This window comes from Castor canadensis, chromosome 6, assembly GCF_047511655.1.
Source record: "Castor canadensis chromosome 6, mCasCan1.hap1v2, whole genome shotgun sequence".
Classification (NCBI taxonomy): Eukaryota; Metazoa; Chordata; class Mammalia; order Rodentia; family Castoridae; genus Castor; species Castor canadensis.
Genome location: NC_133391.1, coordinates 132,439,861 through 132,463,621, shown reverse-complemented (window position 1 = coordinate 132,463,621; position 23,761 = coordinate 132,439,861). Strand labels below are relative to the sequence as shown.

General features: G+C 35.6%; 1 protein-coding gene across 1 annotated transcript in view; it reads right to left on the bottom strand.

Moving 5' to 3' along the window:
* Positions 1–23,528, bottom strand: part of Slc38a9 (solute carrier family 38 member 9) — a 78,552-nt gene extending 55,024 nt beyond the window's left edge. The window contains exons 1-2 of the mRNA XM_074077487.1: positions 23,389–23,528; positions 14,249–14,394 (exon numbers count right to left, since the gene is read on the bottom strand). Of these exons, the coding sequence (XP_073933588.1) occupies positions 14,249–14,361 (113 nt within the window). The 5' untranslated portion in view covers positions 14,362–14,394; positions 23,389–23,528. The remainder of the gene's footprint in view (positions 1–14,248; positions 14,395–23,388) is intronic.
* Positions 23,529–23,761: the final 233 nt, after the last annotated feature.

Sequence of the window (23,761 nt, the reverse complement as noted above, 5' to 3'; positions counted from 1 at the left end):
AAATACATTACAATGCTTCAAAGGAAACACTAACTTTTTTGAGGACTCCATCTAAGCCACTATTTTTTTTCTTTGGGTGTGTGTGTGTGTGTATATGTGTGTGTTTGTGCGCAGCAGAGGTAGTTGCTGGAATTGAGTGATATGATACAACAAGGAAGGTGTTAAGAATGAAGGGGAAGAGACAGAGAAGTAGAGGAAAGGAGAGGCTGGAGGACTGAAGAGAGAAACAAAGGTGAACAAACCTATTGGTTGTTTCCAGACAGAAACAAAGGTGAACAAACTTACTGTTTTTTTCCAAAATAACAATGTTAAATTAACAAAAGCACTAGTATTTTGAACCTTAAAAATAGTACGGAATACCAGAATATACATATTAGCATTACAATCACTAAATGCAAAAAATTAATCAGGCAAATTTAAACAAAATTTCCTATATAATTATTGAGAGTAAAGTGAACTTCAAAATCTGTCTCAATTACTGTGACAAAATGTTATAAGATTTTAAAAGATAAAGCATATTGAATTATTAATACAAAGTGAAAAAAATTTTACCATACTGTTAATAAATGAAAATGAATTTCATCAAGATTATTACCTCTTTCACATCATTAAAATTTATATTATGTGTTTTATAGGATAATGACATATAAGAAAATATGTACATAATTTGGAAATGAATACATGCATGTATGTGCACACACACAATCCTATTTTTTAAATATCATTATTTATTATTTTTTTAACTGGGAAAAGTGGTATGATGAAAGGATTTGGAAAAGAGTAAATGATAATACTTGGTTTAAGGTTATAGGTTCCCTATTTTAGAATTCTAAGCTGTTATTTAGCTGCAAGTAAACATCTTCATCAAAAACATATGAACAAAGAACTTGACCTGAAAATTAATTCTAAGGTCCAAATATCTTAATTAAATACAGATTCTGCTAAGAATGAATTTCAAAATTCTTTTCAATGCAATTCATGTGTTCACATTTTGGGTTTTAAAAAAGCCATAAATTATTGTTTTAATTCTGTGGTGAAGACAAAAAAAAATCTCTTTGTGTATGGCTACAAAATGATCAGTAACAGAAATGCCAGGGTTCAGCTTTTTGTTTTCTTTTACAACTTCAGTTCTGGAAAGAAGACTAAAGAATAATATAAATATGAGGAACATTCAAGCAACAAAGATGCTAGACACACCTGCAAGTAAATACCCACAAATAGTTCTTCAGTTTTTCTTTAGGTTGATATAAACAGTAACACCACCATTCCTCATCTTCTACTTAGAAACAACAATTTGAATTAGGACATGGTGAGTGACATTCCACAAACAATTAAGAATGTGAGAAAATTTCTCAAGAGGGTAGAGTTCTTCAAGCACCAACTTCTTATGCACTTATGTGAATACCAATATAAATTAAAATTGTCTCAATCTACTTAAATGCAATAATTAACAAGAGTATTTACTTAATATTTTGAAATAAAGAGCTTGTTTCAATTATGACGAGTAGGCTTCAGCCGCCAATGCAAAGCCAATTGTTACTCCCCTTTATACACAAATCTAACAAAAGAATTTCTGGGAAAGATAAAATTTCCAGTTTCTTAACCTTACTATTCCCTCCCCCCAAAAAGTGGGGCATAAGAAAAAATGACAGACTAAACATTACACAAGTGGGGAAAACAAAAGCATTTCCTCTAAAATCAGGAATGAGACAAGGGTGTCTACTCTTTCTACTCTTAATCAATACAGTGCTTGAATTCTTAGAGAAATAAGGCAAAAGGAAGAAAGAAAAGGGATCAATTAGTCAAATTATCCGTTTGTAGACAATACAATTATATACTTGAAAAGACTTTACTGATTCCATCAGAAAATTCTTAGATCTGATAAGTACTTTCATCAAAATACAGGACACAAAACCAACATGCAAAAATCACTATCTTTTATGTATACCAACAGCTAACAGATAGAAAAAGAAAATCCTATTCACAATAGCCTCTAAAACAAAAATCCTAGGAAGAAACCTAACCAGGGAGATGAGAGGCCTCTACAATAACACTGAAGAAAGAAATTGAAAAAATGCTAGAAGATGAAAACACCTCCCATGTTCATGAATCAGCATAATACAGTAGACTCTTGGTATCCACAGCATCTGGTCCCAAGGAGACTGTCAGCTCAGGAAAAACCGAACATGTTCACGATCAGTAGAGGTCAATGCAGAACTATGGATGCTTGATTCGTTTTTCATGTAACACTGCCCAACTTCTGCTAGAGATATGTCTTCCTTTAAAAATCTCAAATATTCACTTTATCACTTTCAACTACTCACACCTGCTTTTAGGGAGACATATTTTCACAGAATTAAAGACAGGGAAACACTCAGAAGATCATGTGATTTAAACACAACTGATGATAATGCAGGACTGATAGCATCTCCCTATCAATTGAGCTGCATAATGTGAGTAGGGATATTAAAATTTTTTGCCTTTGAAATTTTGTTATTCATTATATTTTTGACTATGCTTGGCCAAAACTGTGTGTTATAAGTCTGCAAATAAGGCAGGCTTACTGTACTATGGAAAATGATTGAAATATAAAAAACAATCCTAAAATTCATATGGAATCACAAAAGATGCAAACAAGGTAACTCTAAGATAGTGACGTTGGAGCTATCACAATACTGACTTCAAATTACACTGCAGAGCCACAGTAAAAACAACTACAAACAAAGTCAAAAGTCCAGCCTATTACTGGCACACAAACAGACATGTAGACCAACAGAATAGAATAGAGGACACAGAAATAAACCCATGCAGCTACAGCCATCTGACTCTTGACAAAGGTATTAAAAACATATATTAGGAGAAAAGACAACAAATGGTTGTTGGGAAAACTGAATAGCCACATGTAGAAGACTGAAACTTGATCCCTATCTCTTAACCTTTACAAAAATCAATTCAAAATGGATCAAAGACCTTAATATAAGACTTGGAACTTTGAAACTACTAGATGACAACATAGAGAAAACATTTCAAGATGTAGGCATAGAGAATGACTTTCTGAAAAGCATTCCAACAGCTTAGTAGCTAACAGCAAAAACTGATAAATGCATCAACTAAAAAGCTTCTGCAAAGCAAAGGAAACAATGAACAGAGTGAAGAGGCAGTCTACAGAATGGGAGAAAATCTTTGCCAGTTATTTATCGGACAAGGCATTGACATCAGAATATATGAAGAGCTCAAAAAAAAAAAACTAAGCTTCACAAGAACAAACATTCTAACCAACAAAGGGACAAATGAATTGGACATTTCTAAAAAATTACAAATGTCCAATAAACGCATGTTCAATATTCTTAGCCATAAAGGAAATACAAATCAAAATGACACATATTCCACCCAGTCAGATGGCTATCATTAAAAAAACAAACAAATGCTGATGAGGATGTGGGCGTGGGTAGGGAGAAAGATCCCTTAAACATTGTTGGTGTGATTGTAAATTAGTTCAGCCACTACTGAAGTCAGTATGGAGGTTCCTCAAAAAAACTAAAAATGGAACTACCATATACCATTTGTGGATATATACCTGAAGGAATCTAAGTGTACACAATAAACATCTATGCTTACTGTGGTGCTAGTCACAATAAACAAGTTATGGCATCAATCTAGGATTCACCAATCGATGAGTGCACAAAGAAAATGTGGTACATACACACAGTAGAGTATTATTCAGCCATAAAGAAAATAAAAATTATGCCATTTGCAGGAAAATGTATGGAACTGGAAACCATCACACTAAGCAAAATAAGCCAGACTCACAGAAAGACAAATATCACATGGTTTCTGTCATATGTGGAATATAGATTTTTTTAAAAAAAAGAAATAACATGAAAGTAGATGGGGACTATTTGAGGGACTGGGCCAATGAGAGTGGGAAGGGAGACAAGAGAAGGTAATGGGGGAGGGGTGAATATGATCAAAGTTCATTGTGTACATGTATGGAAATGTCATAATAAAACTCATTGTTTTGTACAATTAACAAAGCTAGCATTTTAATTGAAATTTCCTTTCTTTAGAAACTAGAAAAACAATGAAAGAAGGTAAAGGGTAAAGAAGTCAGTAAATATATAGAGAGATAAATCATATTTGTCATCTTTTAATTAATTAATTTATTTATTTTGACACATGGTTTCACTATGTTGCCTAGGCTGGCCCTGAACTCTTGGGCTCAAGCGATCTTCCTTGTCTCAGTCTCCTGAGTAGTTGGGGCTATAAGTACATATCACTGCACCTGACCTATTTTTGTCTTCTTAATTCAATTATCTAGAAATTGAAAACACTAAAAACAAAACACATCTACGCTTTAAACAGATCACCAAAGAAAAAGAACCTCTTACTATTTGTCTCCTATAACTTAACTGCTATGGTTTAAATGTATCGCTTTCAAAATTCAGGTGTTGCCAATGTTGATTAAGCCATCTGGGCACAACCCTCATTAATGGTATCAAGGCCTTTGTAAAAGAGGCTTCCCACAGCATTTAGTTTGCTTGTTCTTCAGCTTTTCTGCCATGTCAGGATGCAGCAAGGAAGCCCTCACTAGACCAAAAGCTGGTGCATAAACTTGGACTTCCCAGCCTTTAGAACTGTGAGAAAATAAATTTCTGAAACCAGTCAGATGTTACAGCAGCACGAAACAAAGATACTTAATACAGGGATTTTATACACCAAGCTTAGACATCATGGCTCTCAAGAAAGGCACATGAACAAAGACAGCTTCTGCTTTACTGTTGGAAAGGCACTAGCAAAAAATGATCTACACAAAGTGGTTGTTCAGGTGATGACAACAGCTATATTTTCAACTCAGATGGCAAATATTATAGTAGCCTGACCAGAGTCCATTGCTAGTTGCATGGTATGCTATGCAGTAGACCTATCCCAGAATAATAAAACAGACTGGTAAGGGCAAGAGTCCAGGGTGGAACCTGCTCCGCCACCTGGCTCCTATCATCTAACTTTTATGTACAGCAACATTTTATAAGCAAAATACAAGATGTATTTTAGGAAAAAAGAAAGTAACCAGTGCTAGAAAGGGTATGTTGAAATAGGAACTTTCACACATACTAGTAAGAGTATAAGTTGGTACAGTTTTGGAAGAAAGCAATTTGGCTCTAAGATATCAAGAGCCTAAGTTGTGCTTATAACCTTTATTCTAATAATTATACTAGGAGATCAAAGTATGGTATAAAATTATGTATAAACCATTAATCATAGCACTATTTAAACTAAAATTGTACAGTTTAATATTTAAACATTATCTTAAATTATGTACATGTATATAATGCATATTTAAGATAATGTTTCAAAAGAATTCCTAAAATTGAAAAAATGCTAATGCTCATTTCTTTTTGTCATTTCAGTGATTCTTTAGAACATTTTTTTTTTTCTGGTTTTGGGGATCCAACCCAGGGCCTCATGTATGCTGGGCAAGTGCTCTGCTGCTCAGCTACATCCCTAGTCCTAGGACAGTTTTTATTATAAACCTTTTTACTGTTCTTTGAAACCTAATATTTTCTCCTTATCTCCTCATTTTTAGCTTCAGCTTGTAATTGTAGGGTTTGTAGCAATTAAAATCTTAGGATGATATTGCTAAAAAGTTCTAGGTTTGCTTAAGGGCCATGAAGTTCAGGGAGAAACTACAAAGACTTTTGCTATCTTATTGTCCCAAAAGCCATTTTGATAAGAACGTTTTTATTAGAAGCAATAATGGGTGGAGGGAAGTGAAACTAAGGTGAGTGGGTCATCATTTTTTAACTTCTCCAGAAACAGGCAAGAGGCATTCCTGGGGGTCACAGCAGTAGGAAGTACCAAACTCTGTGGTCGCTTACACTTGAACCTATGAGCTCCTCTAACAGATCATGGGTTGGCAATGGGACAAATTTGGACCCATGGCTTGTTTTCATAAGTAAAGTTTTAAAGGAATATGATTAGGCGCATGCATTTACAAATTGTGGCAGCTTTCACCCCACAATGGCAAAGTTGAGTCCACATGCCCACAAAGCCTAAAGTGACTGAATGCCCCCTTAGAGACACAGTGCTAGAGAAGAGGCTTTCTTCATGGCCCTTACCAGATCTATGTCAGCGAGCACCTAAATAGGTTTTTCTATCAGAAATTTTTATAACCAGATGTCCCTAGACTTCATCCCTTGCAAAATCAGCCTCCTACACATTAAAAACAAAACACAAGCCTAACAAAGGAACTGTAACCTCAGCCAAAACGACCAGGACAAATGGCCTCTCGCCACTTCTGGCTGGGATTGGCCAGCACCCACTGCATAGGCACTCACAGGACTGATTCTACTACTGAGAATGCTGCCTCAGAATGGGATCCATTAGTCTTTTTCCTAATGAAAAATGAGTTCTGAATATATAGATCTTCTTTTTCCAAATATATTAAACTCTTCATTCACCCCCTTCCTCTCCCTTCCCCTCCCTCTCTCTCCTCGAGGGAGGCACTGTGTTTGAGCAACGTGTCTGGCATACAGACACTTAATGAATGATGACAAAAGGAAGGAACAGAGAAAGAAAGGCAGGTGGGAGGAAAGGAAGTAGAGAAAGAGGGAGAAGGAGACAGAGGAGACAGAAAGGCAGGGAAACACCAGAAGGAGAAAGGAAAGGAAGCAGGCAGACAGCTAGGGAATAACTTGCAGAGAATCAGCACATTAAATTGTATATATGATGTAATTTCATATAAAAACACAGAACAGAATTTCATCTAAAAACAGAGGAGAATTTTAACAACCTTTGCTTCATGTGATAGGATTATATTTCTTTATGCTTCTAGGCTGTTTCCAGAACTTTTTTTTAAATAATCTTTCCCCTAATGCTTCCCTAACTAGAAAAAAAAAGGATAATTTGTATCGTTTCCTAGAAGCACATTTTTAAGAAAATAAGTTTATCCTACTACTAATATTTCATTTGAATTGTGTAAATGTTTGTTTTGATGGGATTGGGGTTTGAACTCAAACTTTTATGCATGCAAAGCAGGTGCTCTACTGCTTGAGCCACACTTGCAGTTCTAATTCTGTAAACTTTTGTACTGGCTTGGATACATTTTATTTTGTTGTGGTGAGCTCTGTTACATTAAATAATAAAATGCATAAATTATTTTTTGTTTAAAGTTATTCACTGTATAATCTTTTAGTACCATTACTAAAAGATTACAAGGTTGATAGGCTGTTAAAGCCCTCTGCTACTTTTTAGCCCCACAGCTTATAAACTAGAATCGGCAGATACCGTTGATGAAAGGCAGGGCTTCTTTTCCTGGGTTTTCTTTCCTTCCTGATCTAGGCCTAAGTATTCTTTATTCTCACATTATTCCTTCCATGTCTTCAAGTAGATTTAAAATTCTTTTCATCAATTTTTTTTAGTAATTGTAACTTTTTTGATCTAAATTCCTTAACCTATCATTTGCAGAGTTGTGCAACCATCACCATAATCAATTTTAGAACATTTTCTTCACTACCAAAAAAAGCACTGGGCTATATTTCCCCTTTCCCCAGCCCCTGGACACAATTAATTTCTGGATAGATACCTAAGAGTGGAATTGCTGGGGGGCATATGGTAACTCTATATTTAACAATTCGGGGAACTAACAAACTGTTTAAAAAATGGTTGCACCTGTTTCAGTCCCACTAGCAATGCATGAAAGCCATGCCCTCTTTTTATTTTATTTTATTTTTTGGGTGATACTGGGGTTTGAACTCAGGGCCTCCTTGCTAGTCAGGTGCTCTACCCCTCTACCACTTGAGCTATGCCCCAGCTCACCCTGCCCTCTTTTTTGTAATTATTTAAATAACTCATTTACTAGTCCTAATAAAAGTAGTGGACAACAAATATTTACCTGCAGACATACTTATATTTAGTCACAAGACATAATACAAAAGAGAAATCAAATGGAAGTAACGTACACTAGAAATAGTCTGTAGATACTCAGGCATAACTACACACAAAGACATAAAGGAAACAAATGCCTTCCTCTATTTGCAACAAACAAGCCAAGATTTGAGAGAAGGTCATAACCATTCTGAATTATGGAGTATACTCGTAGTCATAAATAAAAACTAGCGTTAGGAAAAAGCCTAGTGTTAAAATAAAAGGTTAGATACATATAAAATAAAAGAGAAAAATAACCTTAATGGAAGTAGTGGTAGCATGCCAAGATAAACTATAAACTACTAAAGAGAAAAAAATGGCTATGATATTCCTACAAATGATCCAGCCACCTCTGCCCCCACATACTGATGAGGATGAAATCCAGAGCCTCATGCATTCTAGGCAACAGAAATCAGTGAGCCAAACCTTTTTATACATAAAGCAACAAAATAATTCCCTACATTATTTTACAGAGAACATATTTCCTCACTTCAACTGTGGAGGCATTCATTTATCTTCTAATACTTAAAAGACCATGGAAACTATACCTTATGATAAGAGAATAAAGAATAGATTGGAAGAAATATTAATAAGAAGGCCATAGAAGTTATATGATAGACTTTTGGGGACAATTTCAGAGTAAGACTATAATAACTGGTATAAAATCTAAGTATGTAATTTTTACATCAATTCCTTGTCAGCTACTGGGCTTTAACAAGATCCTTGTATTTCATATGCCTTCATTAATTTAATACATGGTATTTAAAAGAAGTATCAAATCTCATTACACACCTATGGTTGGCTTCATTGTTTTGTAGTAGTATTATGTTATTGTACTAAAACCCTTTTGACTAAATAAATACTTGGATATATTGACATTGAGCAGACAGAAAAAGATGGCATGCCAATCCTTCATATCTTTTCTGCCCAGCAAAGCATACTGTTAAATCGGCCCTATTGAGCATCAGTGAAACTTAAAAAGGCTCCCTATGTCTTTAATCTTCTCCATATAATTTAAGGAGGGAAGGAGAGAAGAAGATAAAGCATAACAAACTTCTAGGCACGTAAATAAAAAGTAAAATTGGAATATGTATGAGAGATACAACTTAGGCAAGCAGACAGGGACACAAAGCAGGCAGTTAGGAAAGGAAGAAGGAAAAAAATACATAAAAACAAAGAATTTGAGAGAATAAAAGGATTCCAATGGGACTAGAAATAAGATCTTAATATAACAAAGCCATATATAGATTTAAGATTATTTCTAACTCCAAGGAGAAAATTATCCTCTTGAAGCATTTAGCATCAGTTTCTGCTGAGGGAAAGAAAAAAAGCATTTAGCTGAAAGATAACTGTTTTGGAAAAATAACATTTTGAAATGGGAGAGAAGAGCTGTAAGTGGGAGAGAAGGAAGGTGGAGAGGGAAAGGAGTGCAGGGAAAAACAATGGAAGAGAAGGAAGGATATGGAAGTGGTAATACAATAAACAAATCAGTCATCAGCATAAGGCAACTAATAACAGTCAAAGTCCTCATCTACCTCTAACGTTGATGGCAAGTTTCTCAAGGTACAATTCATGTAGCTCTGGAAACCAGCCCTCTTGGGAAAACTATTTTCTTAAACTTCTCACTATCTCTCCCTTCCTTCCTTCTTTTAGGTTCTGGGGATCAAGCCTAGGGCCTATGCATATTAACAATGTGCTCTACTACTGAGCTACACTCCCAGCCTCAATTTTTCTATCTTTTGTTGTAGATATCTATATAATCACCAACTCTGAAATCATCAAACCTCAGTAATCGCTTCCAATCACTGTCTTTGGGCCAGAATCCACCTTTATTCATTACTAGATAAGCTCCCCACTTTGCCTTAGTAAACTACCTTTGCCTTCTCTCTCTCTCTCTTTCTTATTCTCTCTCTCTCTCTCTCTCTCTTTCGGCTATGAGTACAAAAGAGTCAATTGAGGCTGCTCTACAGTGACAGTATTAGTGACAGGTGAAACAAAAAAGAGGTCAGTTTACAGATGCACAGATGTTACCAGACTTTGTAACAAGCAAACATTGTATGTTTGAAAGGCATGAGAAATGCTCTCTATTTTAAATCTCTACCTCTATTCCAATGGCTTATCAGAACACTTGAAATGCTACCCTTTAGAAAAATCTTGAACCTTTAGGATTTTATATTTCCAGGAATTATCACGTTAAAATGCAAACATCCATGGAAAGGCAATGGACTAGATCTCTCATACATCAGACTATTTTCCATTCTAATACCAAGCTGACAATAGAACCCTACATGAATAGGACAGTGAGGGGAAAAAAGAAAAATATGCTATTCAAAGCATTTTTAATGCCTAGATGAACTCCTGCCTTGGCATACAGAGAAGGATACAAAAGTCTTAGAGCATGGGAAAAATGAAAGAAGAGGAAACAGAAGATTGGAAAAGCAGGGGAAAGCTCAAAAACAAAATCACTATTTCACAATTTGGTTGAAGGCCTGCTGGAATGGCCAACGACCACATAGCACAGGCCACAGGAGCAGCAGAACATAAAGCAACTCTAAATACCAGCTCTATCTTCGGTTGCCAGAAAGTCTGGGAAAAGCAGGAAAACAATTTTTTAGACAGTGTTCACTGATGGAATATATCAAATACAACATGGGAGATGTTGAAACTTTTCTGTGTTTTATGCCTCTATCCACATTCCTCACTCCATCCCAAACTAGGTGATAAATTGATGAGTCAGGGAAGCATGTTGAATTTAAAAAGTGCCTGCGTTTTTGAAAAACTCCCCAAATGATCCAACTAATTGTGAAGCATGTCCTTCCATATAAGGACCAACTCCTTTGTCCTCCTAAGGTTAGACCCCACTTCCACCAAAATGCTAAGATCCAGCACACTATCTTTCCATCTACAGCAGTCATTCAACTGCTTACACTTCAAGTAATGCAAGATTTTGATTGCCACCTAGTGGAAAAGATAGAAAACCACAAGCAAAATTGAGGACAGTAATCTAAAATTTGCCAAAGCCAAAGTTTGATGGTATGAAGATGATTTTAGGTAGCATAAGCATGAATGCTATGTTAAATAGTTGGTATTGGTTTCAATGTTTATTAGAAAAAAGGTATTAGCAACACTTCAAATGCATGATTTCACAAATATATAATGAGGCTTAATTAACTCAAATTTTAAAAAGTAAGCAGATTTTTAAGAAATGATAAATTATAAGACAGAGGTGGTACTCAGATATCACCAAAATTATAAGGTGACTCTAAAATGACTGAAGTTTTGGAAATAGTTGCCTGATTTTTCTGATGGAAGTTACTTTTCTTTCATGTGCTTGGGTTTTATTTATATATATAAAGTGAAGTAATCCATATTCTAAAACAAAAAACAGAAAACAAACAAACAAACAAACAAACAAAAACCCCAGTGGTTTATGGTACTCACAATTTTTTTTTCTCATCAAATAGTTTCTGTTTTCTTAAACAGAAATTATCTCACAAGCAAATTAGCATTCAGGACCGCTAAATTCCTGTAAGTATTTGCCTCCCTTAAACCATGCTTACCTAGGTAGTTATGCCATGATTGTAAATAGATGATTCCCTCTCATTTTGAAAAGTTTCATTATAGAAAATATATTTCCATTTAGTGTACCATATTAATCAAAATTTCAAGAAATGGTTTGAACTCCTGGCAACTTTTTGTAATGGAATGCACTTAAATGACCTATGTCCTATTGTCACAGTGGTCAATTATTTATCATAGAATTTAGAGGTTTCAAGAAAACCCTATGCATTCAGTCAGAATCCATTAGGACTTATATTCACCAATGTTAGACTATACAAGGAAGAGTCACAGATTAATTTCATTACCTTTCCCAATGGCCACTATAAAACAGACAAGATTTTTCACATGATAAATTTTACAATGCCACTGCTACCTACAAGAAAGACTAAAAAGTTAAGTATCTGAAAAATGGAAACAAGATTATGTAGATTAATTTACACCAATCCTTCTTTATTTCCTAGATTGAGAATCACTACAACTGTTATCGAAATTAAGATTCTGTTAACAGGGATTAGGATGGGTCATTGAATAACTGTAAGTAATTGACCTAACAGTATCTGTTACATCATCCCACCCCTCAAACACTCAGCTTCTCTCTAAGGGGGCAATCACTCTCAGTTTTCCACTTATCCCCCTAGACTTCATTTATTTATATTATAAATAATGTATTGATTTATTTTTACACAAATGGTGGCATACTATACACACTGCTTTGCACTTCACTATTTTCACTTAACAAACTAAATTGAAGACTCATTCTGTTTGATAATGTAATTAAGCCATCTCCTTTTTAATAGATGAAAAAAACCCCATTGTATGAATATGCCATAATTTATTTACCCAGCCCTGTAAGAAAAAAGATATTTTTATTGCTTTCAATCTTTGCTATTAAAAAATACTGCAAAAACCAACCTGTACATGTATCATTTTACTGTGAACTAGTGCTTAGTAATGCTTAGAAATTAGTGCTTAGAAATTGCTAATCCATATAAATTTAGGAATTGGCTGCTGGCATTGGGGGGGAAATCACGGTGAATTCACGGGTTAAAATTTAAAGAGCATATCTCTATTTTAGAGGTTTTCCACTAGGAGGAAAACCTATTTTAGTGATTTTAATATACAAATTTAAACATTTTAAAATAAGACACTTCATAATCTAGAACATTTTTTAATCACTGTCATGCAGATGGCAGTATAAAAGGCAGTTATTCTTGATTGCACGACAGGTAACTGCTATCCCTGGTTATTTTGATTGTCAAATCATTGAAGACCATTTGAGGAAGGAATATGAATGTTGTTAGGAAACCTTCTGTGACACCTTCTGGTAGCATCAGGAAAGTACAAGTATCAAAACTATTAAGACCTCAGTGCTTTAGAAGAAAATCAAGAAATACTACATCATTAATGCTCTTTTTAGCACAAAGGACAAGTGTGCATGGGGAAAAAAAACTACCTGTTTTGAAAACTCCAAAGTCAAAAAGTAATTCAGAAGAATCAGATTATAAATGTGAGATGCCAATAATGTCTTAACTAATACAGTTGGCTTATAGTTTCATTTTTCTAACTGCACAAGAGATAAATGACAAAATATCAAAGAGATCATTCAGTAAATAAAAAAAATTCTAAGCCTTACGAGATTATTACAGCAGAGATACTGGCAGCAGTTTTTATTAGCATTATATTTTTAAAAAATATAATTTATGCCAGGTGCAGTCACTCACATCTGTAATCCCAGCTATGTGGGAGGTGTGAAGATAAAAGGATTGCAGTTTGAGGTCAGCCTGGGATGGCCTAGAAGAAGTTAGTAAAACTCTATCTCAAAAAAAAGCTGGGCATGCTGGTACAAACCTTAATCCCAGCTATACAGGAGGAGTAGCTGGGAAGACTGTACTCTGTGGTCATGGACAAAAACAAAGGACCCTATCTAAAAATAACTAAAAGCAGAAAGAGCTGGGGGCATGACACAAAGGGTAAAGTGCTTGCAAGTGCATAAGGCCCTGAATTCAAACCTCACTACTGTCAAAAAAACGTGATTTATAATTAGTATACTTGAGATTTCATGGAATACACTAAATCTTATCTTACATCTCTCAGGCACATTTTTAAAGCTTCTGTCATAGATTTTGCACATTCTTACTAAGATTATTTTAATGTATTTTATCTTTCTTTCCCACTACATTTTCTCACTTTTTCCCTTTTTGTTTGTTTTTTTTTTTTAGATAAGTTTTTCCCTATGGAGCCCAGGCTGGCCTCAAACTCATGATTCTCCTACCTTCACCTCCCAAGTGCTGGGATTACAGATATGTACCACCACATCTGGCCTTATTTTTGCCTATTTTGTAAGCAACCACTTTATTGAATTCTCTTAACAATTTATATTTTTTCAATGGGTTCCTGTGAGTTTTCAAGTATAAACTGAAACAAAATTTAATCTCAAATTAAACTATCTGTTGGAATTTAACAATATCGAAGGTAAAGGTTATATCTATTAGTTTTACTGTTCTATTGTCAGCATGTGGTGCATGAAGGCCATTGGCACATATTTAAATAAATCATGTGAATGCATCTTTGCAAGTTTACCTCAACCCCTTTCCCAACAGAAAAAATAAGATGCAAAAATACAAATGAAATAGTATTCATAGCACCCCATACAAATTCTGTAAGAAATTAGTTATCTCATAATCAATCCTATACATGTTTGGGTACAAAACATTGTATTTTAATTATTAACTCTACTTGGGAAATAAGTGTTTTAAACCCTTACCTTTTGGATCTTAGATCTGATGAATCAAACTGGATATTCATAGGCCCAGGACTGACTTCATGATCTTCCTCAGAAACAAGAAGATGCTTAGAATCACTATCCTCATTTGCCATTTTCTCAGATCCTAAGCCCTGAGGAAGTCAGTCCTATTTAAATCAAGAAAAAATAGTTTAATTAAAATTTTTCTATGAATCATCAGTAATATATTTGTATCCATAAGAAATGGAAAAGTATGGGAATTTGCTAAAGATATCATTTATTTTTTCTTTTTGAGCCAAGATCTATGTTGTCCAGTTGACCTTGAACTCCTGTAGCTCCTGAGTAGCTGGAACTATAGGTGTACAGCCCTCATATGGTGCTAAAGATATCTTAAATGAGGTAGGTGCCTGAAATATTTATCAAAAAGTTGCTAACTTGAAATAGAATTTCATCTTAATGAAAAATAAATAGGGCAATCCATTCCCAAGAATAAAGCATATTAAGTTTTTTGGACCCATACTGGAAAAAATACTTTAAAAATCTTTTGAAAAGCATCAAAAATAGTAAAGAAAACCAAGTCATTTGTGGGCAAAGTTAAGGTACCTAGAAATGACTCAAAGAAACTTCTGCTGCCCAGGTAATAGGAGAATTTGAGCTGATGTTTCCAAAGCCTGGAAAGGAGAAGTCTTGGAAATAGAAGACAAAACCCAGGGCTCATCCAAACTAAGAATTATACTAAGAGTTTCTATCAGAGTAGGCATTCATAGGGAGTAAATGGGCTTCACTCTCCCAAAGGGAACTTCAAAGAAGTTTTCTTAACATTGACCATAGCCTGTGTATGTGTGTGTACTTAAATTATTAAATAACTTAATTTCAGAATGATTTGTTATAAGCTAGTAATTTGTTATCATAAACTATGCCTTATGAGGATTTGCAAGGAGTTAAGCTGTGAATAGGATTTAAGCTTAATCAGCATGGCAGCTCTTCTTGGTTACTGTAGAAAGTTTTGCTGATTTAGGCAATGCTAATGTCTATACTAATATACCTGTAGCCTAAACTTCTCTCCTGAATTTCAGACTTGCATATCCAATTGGCTACTTAACATCTTTACCTGGATGTAATACCCAATGCAAACCTAACATGCCCCAAATTTTTTTCCCCTCAAAAAAAAAAAAAAAGCAAACCAAGGCTGGAGGAGCAGCTCAAGTGGTAGAACACCTGACTAGCAAGGGTGAGGGTCTGCGTTCAAGCCCCAGTACTGCCAAAACAAAACAAACAAACAAAAAAAAAACCCTAAAAATCTACTCCACCCATTGTTTTCCTGATTTCAGTTGATAGAATCCTTATCCTTCTAGTTGTATAGGTCAAAATTCATGGACTCAGCCATGACTTCTTTTTTCTCTCAGACTGCATCCAATACATTAGGAAATCTTACTATTTTTAAAAAAATACATATACATATCTTATTTCTTACCAACGGCTGCCTTTTCAAAATGAGAATTATGTTTACTCTTACTGATCACTGTTATATAGGATAATTTACTTTAAATGCTTAAAAATTATCACACTCTCTTCTTTGGACACTTATGGTTTAACAAAACTGTTAAGAATAGGACTTTGGGGTGCTTAAGAGTTGACTTCATACTGTTTTCCTATTCTATTTGGATCAGAATTTTCATTAAATTAGAATTCCATAGGAATCTCTCACAGGTATTGCAAGTTGAATGTTACTACATTGTTTTACTTAGGAACATCTCATTTTCTGACATCTTTTTTTGGCTTAATATATTTTCACTGCAAAATTGTGACCTATACAATTTAAATGATCTATTTTGAAGTCTATCTGTTTTGAAGTACTCCTTCCTTCCTTCCTTCCCTCCCTTCTGCTTTTCTTCTTTCCTTCCATCCTTCCACCACTGGGGCTTGAACTCAGGGCCTTGCACTTGCTAGGCAGGACCGCTTTACCACTTAAACCACTCCACAGCACAAGGTCCGTATTTTCGTCATTGTTTGTTCTTTGTTTTTTAGCTCAAGCTGGTCTTGAACTTATGATCCTCCTACCTCAGCCTTCTGAGTGCTGGGACTAGTCAAGTACCATCATGCCCAGCAGCATGTGTACGTGTGCATTTTAAATAAAATACATTTTTGAATGAGAAATCCTATATCTGCTACTCAATATCTGTATAATTTACCACTATCATGTCACATAAGACTATTTTTCTCATCTGCAAAATCAAAATAACAATACCTGTCTCACCAGGTTATCCTACAATTAAATAATACATTTAGTACTTTATAATGAGAAAGTAAATGTTCAACTGTATTATTCCTCTAAAAATAGTGAAAATACTTTTCCACATATGCAGTCACTTGAGTCTTCCCCTTTTTTAATTGGAAAAGTCTTCAGTAGTGAGCAGCAAGGCAAATGTGACACAGATGCTGGTAACACCTTCTGTTTCCCAAATATGTGCACTTTCTTTTCTCTCTTTCCTTTTCACTTCCCTCTTCTGTTTTCCTGCCTAATGTTTCATTGACTTAGTCCTACCAAAGACAAAATGCTAAAGAAAATGCTAAAGAAGTACCATGTAAGAGTAAGTTTTCATCAAAAGTGGAGGGGCTGGAGGTATAGCTCAGTGCTATAGTGCTTGTACATCACTCGGGAGGCCCTGAGTTTCATATCCAGCACCACAAAAAGAAAAAAAGTGGAACCAAAATACTACCATGTCTAAATAAAGGCTTTATTTCTATATCTTATAAAGAGAGCAATGGTAAAAATGATTACTTACTTTAAGAGACGACAACTAAAATATCATGTAACTCTTGATTTTATATATACATATATATACATATAAACACTGTATTTATCCAACAAGTTCTCAAAAAGTCCCTACAAACACTGTGTAAAGTATTGAGAAAAACAGAAAAAATATTTGTCATATTCCATGCCATTATAAACTTAAAAATATAACTTATGAAGCTGAGAGAAGTCAATGTGTACTAAATCCCTTGAATAATCAACCCTAATAGCATATCCAATTCCAGTTTTCAGTTCATCATTTCACTTTTAATTCAAGTCTACACCAATGACTGCCCTAGCTTCCAAATTAGTTTGGTAGTAGATTAGTGCAAAATTTATTCCAAGTTAAAAAATTTAGTTAACTCTTTGAAACTCTGATTCATGTAATATATTGTATGTATTCAAATGTGGAGTGTAAGAAGTGTTCTTTAATATAAAGTATATATTGTTCAATGGTAACCGTTACTGAAATTCCATTAATATGGGAAAAACTGAGATGAAGCTAACTAATTTCACTAAAACAGAGTAATTAAGAAGCAAAAAACACAGGTTTGATCTTGCAGTTCCTTGTTTTACATAATAAAACTAACAGTTCGGTGGATTTGTTTGACCTTAAATTTAAAACTAAAAGCCAAGATTTTAACCTATTAATTTATAAAATTCATATTGATAGTTCTGATAAATTTCCTTAATTTAAACCTGTCAATTTGACTGATTAATTTTTTTAAAAAAATGGTTCCTCAATGTAATTAATGAAAACATTTTATATAAAATACCAATAAAAGATACATTTTAAATTAATCTGGATATAGCAAAGGAGTTAAAAGCTTAGGAAAGATATAAACATTGTTGGTAGGAAAGTTATATTTAGGATTTTTGTATAGAATTAAAAAAAATTCTTTTAACTAAAAAAAAAAACTTTAGAAAGCTAGTATCCTTTCATAAAAAAAATAACAAGGCTGGGGGTGTAGCTTGGTGGTACAAAATGTGTCTAGCAAGTCTAAGACCCTGGGTTTGAACTCTACAAAAGCGGGGTGAAAAGTAACATAAAGAACTTGAGGGCGGGGCCATGGCTCAAGTGGTAGAGTGCTTGCCTGGCAAACACATGGCCCTGAATTCAAACCTCAGTACCACCAAAAAACAACAAAAACAACCTGGGATAAAAGTAATTCAGAAAAATCTAAAGCACATAAAAATATTTTTAAAATATATAAATTCATATGTACTAGTATTTGGAACCTTGCCAAGCACTCACTACTAGTCTCTGTGTAGGAGTTTCCTTTAAGGGCTGGGCATGGCTCAAGTGGCAGAAACTTATTGCTCCTAAATCTCCAACAATTAATAAAAACACCTCAGAAAAAATTCCCAAGGTATCACTTTGTTTGAATTATATACAACGGTAAATTTGGGATATAGCCTATGATGGTTCTATGAAGTCGAGCATGGTAATTCAAAGTTCACACATAAGACGACCTGGATTTGAATCTTAGCTTTGCTACTTACCAACTTATTTAAATCCCTCAGGATTTTTGGGTTTGGAGGATAAATAAAAGTACTAGACTTACAGGGTTTGAGATTTAAATAAGATAATGCACACAATGCACATTTGTTACAAAGCTATCATTTTTATTGTGAATTTGTTTCTTAAAAATAAGCAGAAAAATTATGTATTGGTTTAATTCAGTGGCCTGAAAAAAAACAGCTGACATATCTATATGTCTTTGGTATAAAAGGAATAAAGTCAGTGGAATAAATAAAGGCAGATCTTCAATTGAACTGTCACAAACAGAATAGTACTAATGGGAAAGATTTCATTTCTGAAGAAAACTAGATGTCATTTTGGAAGAAACTTCAGAGAAAAAACAAATCAATAGAACAGGAGGGGGAGATGGAACTAACATTTACTTATTAAATGCTTACTACTGGCCTAATGTTGTACATGGAATTGTTTAATTTCCCCAAATCCTTAGCATTTGGGAAGTAAATACTTCCCAATACTTTCATATTACAAAAAAAAAAAAAAAAAAAGACAGAAAGAAAAGAAGAAAAAAGAAATTGAAGCTCAGAGAAGAAGCTTTTCCTAACTCATTTAGCTAATAAAGCCCAGCAGAGACTGAAATCAGGTGGCTCTGATTTCCAGTGCCAGTTCCTCTATACTGTCCTATCTGTCTACCCTAAGGAAGGAGTTAGGTTAGCTGGAACACAGAAGAACCATCTGAAAATCAGGTCTTTCATGTCTAGATGTGTGAGTAAAAGACCAAAAATACTCAGAATAACAAATGCATTCACCTCTTTCAAATGCAGATGGTAATAAGATGACTGAAAATTCTTGCCTAGGTATACAGATCACAAATGAAACACAATGAATTTGTTTTTCTTGAAGCAAACTAGTTTAAATGAATGTTTCCTGTCACAAACTGTTTTTTTTTTTTTTTGTCTACAGACTAGATATTTTTCTAACCAGCAACAATCCTTACCAATGGCAGCAAAACAGGGGAAAGGACAATAGCTAAGTCATAGTAACAAAAAAATTCTGCTTAAACAATGGAAGAAATATATGGCTATACTTCCTGAATTACCCTGAAAACCAATACACTGCAGTATTGCTTCCTACACTATAGTGAAAATGTGGCTGAGTTCAGATAGAGTGGATCCATTTAACTTTGGGAGATAGTATTTTAAGTAGGGATTGAATGCTAGGAAAACAGGAAAGAAGAGAAACTTACAAAAATTCTTGGGTTTCAGTCAGCCTTGCCAAAAGAAAGTCATATATGAATATTTGTTTTGAGAAAATCTGAAATTTTGTGACACAGAAAAATTAGCTATGTATTACAAAGAAGCAGAAAACTGATCATACCTTAGTGATTTAAAATAATAAATCATAAATGAGGAGTCCAAAGTTCCTGGTGCCTCTTTCATCAAAGCTTTAATAATTTTCAGGTAAATATCAAGATCTCTAAGGACCTTGGTAATTTTGAGTTGCCTCAGTTAATTAGCCTGAATTTCAACCCTCCCTAGAATGTAGTTCCAAAAGTACTTTAATGCCTTTTTGAATGTTTTTATGAATAAAACTGTAAGATATTCTTCAGTTTGATGAATTAGATTGAGAGGTGAATTAACAGTTCTGTATCTAATCTTATATAATGTCAAGTAGCATTATCAATGACTAAAATGCTAAAACATCTATGGTGCTAATTTGCCATAGTCATAACACTGATATAATTTGGTGAGAGCCAAATGTGGAAGATGACTGAAACAGATTCATTTCTAACATCTTAATCTCTAAGCTTTAAAACACAGTCCCAGATGCAAGACTATTGAGTCAAAACTAAGTCATTTAATAATGAGTCCCTAGTTGTTTAAGAGTGGTTTTAAGGCTGGAGGCATGGCTTAAGCAGCAAAGTGCATGCCTATGTAAGTTCAAATCCCAGTACCGCCAAAAAAAAAAAAAAAGACTAGTTTTAGGATAGGGTCCTGCTATGATATGAATTTTTGTGTTACCTTTAAGAGTCATGTGTCAAAACATAATGGCCAATGTTGTAATATTAAGAAGGGAGGCCTTTAGGAGATGATTAAGTTGTCAATGGATTAGCACCTTATAAAAGGGCTGAAGGGAACTAACCAGGCCGCCTTTGCCTTTCTGTCCCTTAGCAAGAACGCACTGTCTCAAAAGCAGAAATAGAGCCTCACCAAACACAGAACCTGACTGCACCTCAACCTTGGACTTTCTAGCCTCTAGAATTGTTAGACATAAATTTGTTGTTTATAAATTATGCAGTTTCAGGTATTTCATTAGAGGAGCACTAACTGACTGAGATGCGTCCCCCCAAAAAAATCAACAGTTTACCTGATTTGTGTGGTACTTTCAAGTTTTATTTAAAAAAATGGTATACCACTAAAGCACTTATTGCCACAAAAAGGACATAGACAGCAACCAAAGAAAGTCAGTATGATATTACTGTTTAAAGGTTTAACTGTGGTTTTCACTATATTTCAAAGAATTCCAGCCTTTTCTATACTAGAGTTAGAAACTTCCTTTCATAATTCTTTGCAAAGGTAAATGTGCAGTATCTATGTCACAATGCTGGCATCAATTTGCAGTAGCATATACTAGCTTGTGCCCAAACATGACTAATATACAAATACTTTATGTTCTTTTTCAGAGGCTGAAAACTAGTATTATCTACTGTATCTGCATATGTTATAGATTTTCAGATACTTTATTTAGATTCAGTTTACTATGCCAGGGATTGACAAAATTTTCTGTAGAGGACTATACAAAAAATATTTGAAGCTTATCCAGTCATACAGTCTCTGCAATTGGTCAACTCTGTCTTTTAGTATGAAAGGCAATTGAAGATGAGTATGCATGACTGTGTTCCATCAGTAGGTAAACTTTGTTTAGTTTACCCAACTCTACAGTATGCCAATATAAAAGCAAAGGAATTATAACATTAAAAAAAAAAAAAAGACAGCCTGGCCGGGAATGGTGACTCATGCCTATAATCTCAGTTACTCAGTTGGTTCAAGGGCAGCCTGACAAAAAGTTAGCGAGACTCCATCTCAACCAATAAGCTGGGCATAGTGGTGTGTGCCTGTCATCCCAGCTAAGTGGGAGGTCAAAGGTAGGAGGGTTGCTGTTCAAGGCCTGCACTGGGCTAAAATAAAACTCTAGACTCTATCTAAAAAAATAACCTCAAAAAGCAAAAAGGACTGACAGCATAGCTCAAGTGGTAAAGTGCTTGCCTAGAAATCACAGGACCTGAGTTCAAATCCCAGTATCATAAAGAAAAAAAAAGGTAGCCTGGAAGCATAGATTTGTTTTCTTCTTTATAAGTCTTTAACTGCTATTAAGTTCACTAACAAATTTATCTAAATTCCTTCCTTATGAACAATTTACTAGTCAGTCAACAAGAGGTATAATACTTCAATTTTGATGTGACTGTTAGAACATGCTTCCAATCTGGCAAGTTAATGCTTCAAAGGGTGTTAAATCTGACTATTCTGGAGGACTATGTGGTCTAGAAAAGAAAGCACCCATCTTGCCAGGTGTCCATGGCTCACACCTGTAATCCTAGCTCCTTGAAAGGCTGAGATTCTGAGGATCAAGGACCCAGATCAGTCCATGGAAATGGCGAGACCCCCATCTCCAAAATTACCAGAGCAAAATGGACTGGAGGTGTGGCTCAAGTGGCAGAACCCTTGTTTTATAAGTGTGATGCTCTGAGTTCAAACCCCAATCCTACTGCCCCCCCCATACTAGCAAAACACCTGAAATGTAAGTGGGTTATAAAATGCAGGACTGGCAGAAAATTTTAACCTCTCAATGATTTTCAAATTTTCTGTGCTAGTATATCCTTTAAAAATACTATAAAGTATTACTTTAATTTGTAATTCAGACTGGTATCCCTATCTTCCTATGCTTACTTTTCCCTTTTTTGTAAATACTTAGGTTATCATAAAGTCATAGTTAACAGCATATTATTTTTATGTGTATAGCAGATATACAACACTTAAGATTGTGAGAAGAAATCTAAGGCTAACTATTCTCAGAGTTCTAGTAGGAATAAACTGGGGAAGGGAAGGTAAATTTTATTTTCTTAGAGGTACAAAAACTATAGGTGACACCTTTGCTGTCAAGTTTTATCTTAATAAGAAAGTTTGGAGTTTTCTATGAGGCAGAGATATTCTTCTCCAAGTCACAAGGCTTTCATCTATTAAAAGTTAAAAAAAAAAACTTTCAGCATTTGCCTTTGATCCTGCATATAGAAGATCTTTGCCGATGTACTGATAGCAATAGATAAGGCACTGCCAGGGTTATGAAATTAGGCTTTGGTCAAGTAGGCTGATGATGACAGGGTTTCTCCAAATCTGCGGACCTCAGTCCTCGGCTCCGTAGCTTGAGGAGCGTGCACGTGACCAGCTGCCTGCAGCTCCAGTATTCTGAGACAGATGACAGATTCCCGCCCCCCGCCCCACAAAATCAAAACGCCTCTCGCACAAGTTGAGTAGTGTGAGAAGCGCGTACCAGTCCTCGCCCCAGGCTCCCCAACTTAGCTCTTCCCCACGGGAGATGGAGGGGAGCTCCCATTTCTGCAATTTCCCCTGACTCTCCTCTTACCAGGGTTCAGGAAGCCCATCTGCCGTACCCGGCGGACTCGCTACTTCACCGCGCCGGAGCCCCGCGAGGCGCCGTGGCTTGGGTTTCACCTCGTTCCCCACCGCGACAGTTTCGATGCCCCGCACCACAGAACTATCCCGGTGACAGCCGGCTTCGCCCGAGCTCAGCCCTTCCCGCCCCCACCCCCGTCTCCCTCCCCGCCCTCCCCGGGGCGAGTTTGCCAGACGAGGGAACATGCTTTACCTGAGCAGGCCAAGCCCTTAACCTCGGAAAACTGGACGGGAAGGCGAGGACCCCTTCCCAAACCTAGCAAATCGCCGCTGCCGGGCTGCTTGCTCCCCAAACAGGAAGATGCAATGACCTAGGCCGCGTGGGCCGACGGGGGATGGAGTCCTGGGCGTGCCCAGCCTGTCGCCTCCATCAAATATATTCGCCGCGCGGAACTACGACTCCCAGAGGGCTCCGCGGCAGCGACTCGCCTCCTTCAGAGCCCCGCCCCTCGCGGGGGGCGGGGAAGGGGAGGCGGGTCCCAGGTGTGCGAGCTCCCGGCAAACTGCGGCGGGTGAGACAAGCGGCCCTAAGGCATCACAGAGAAAAAACGATCTCTTGCGATTTA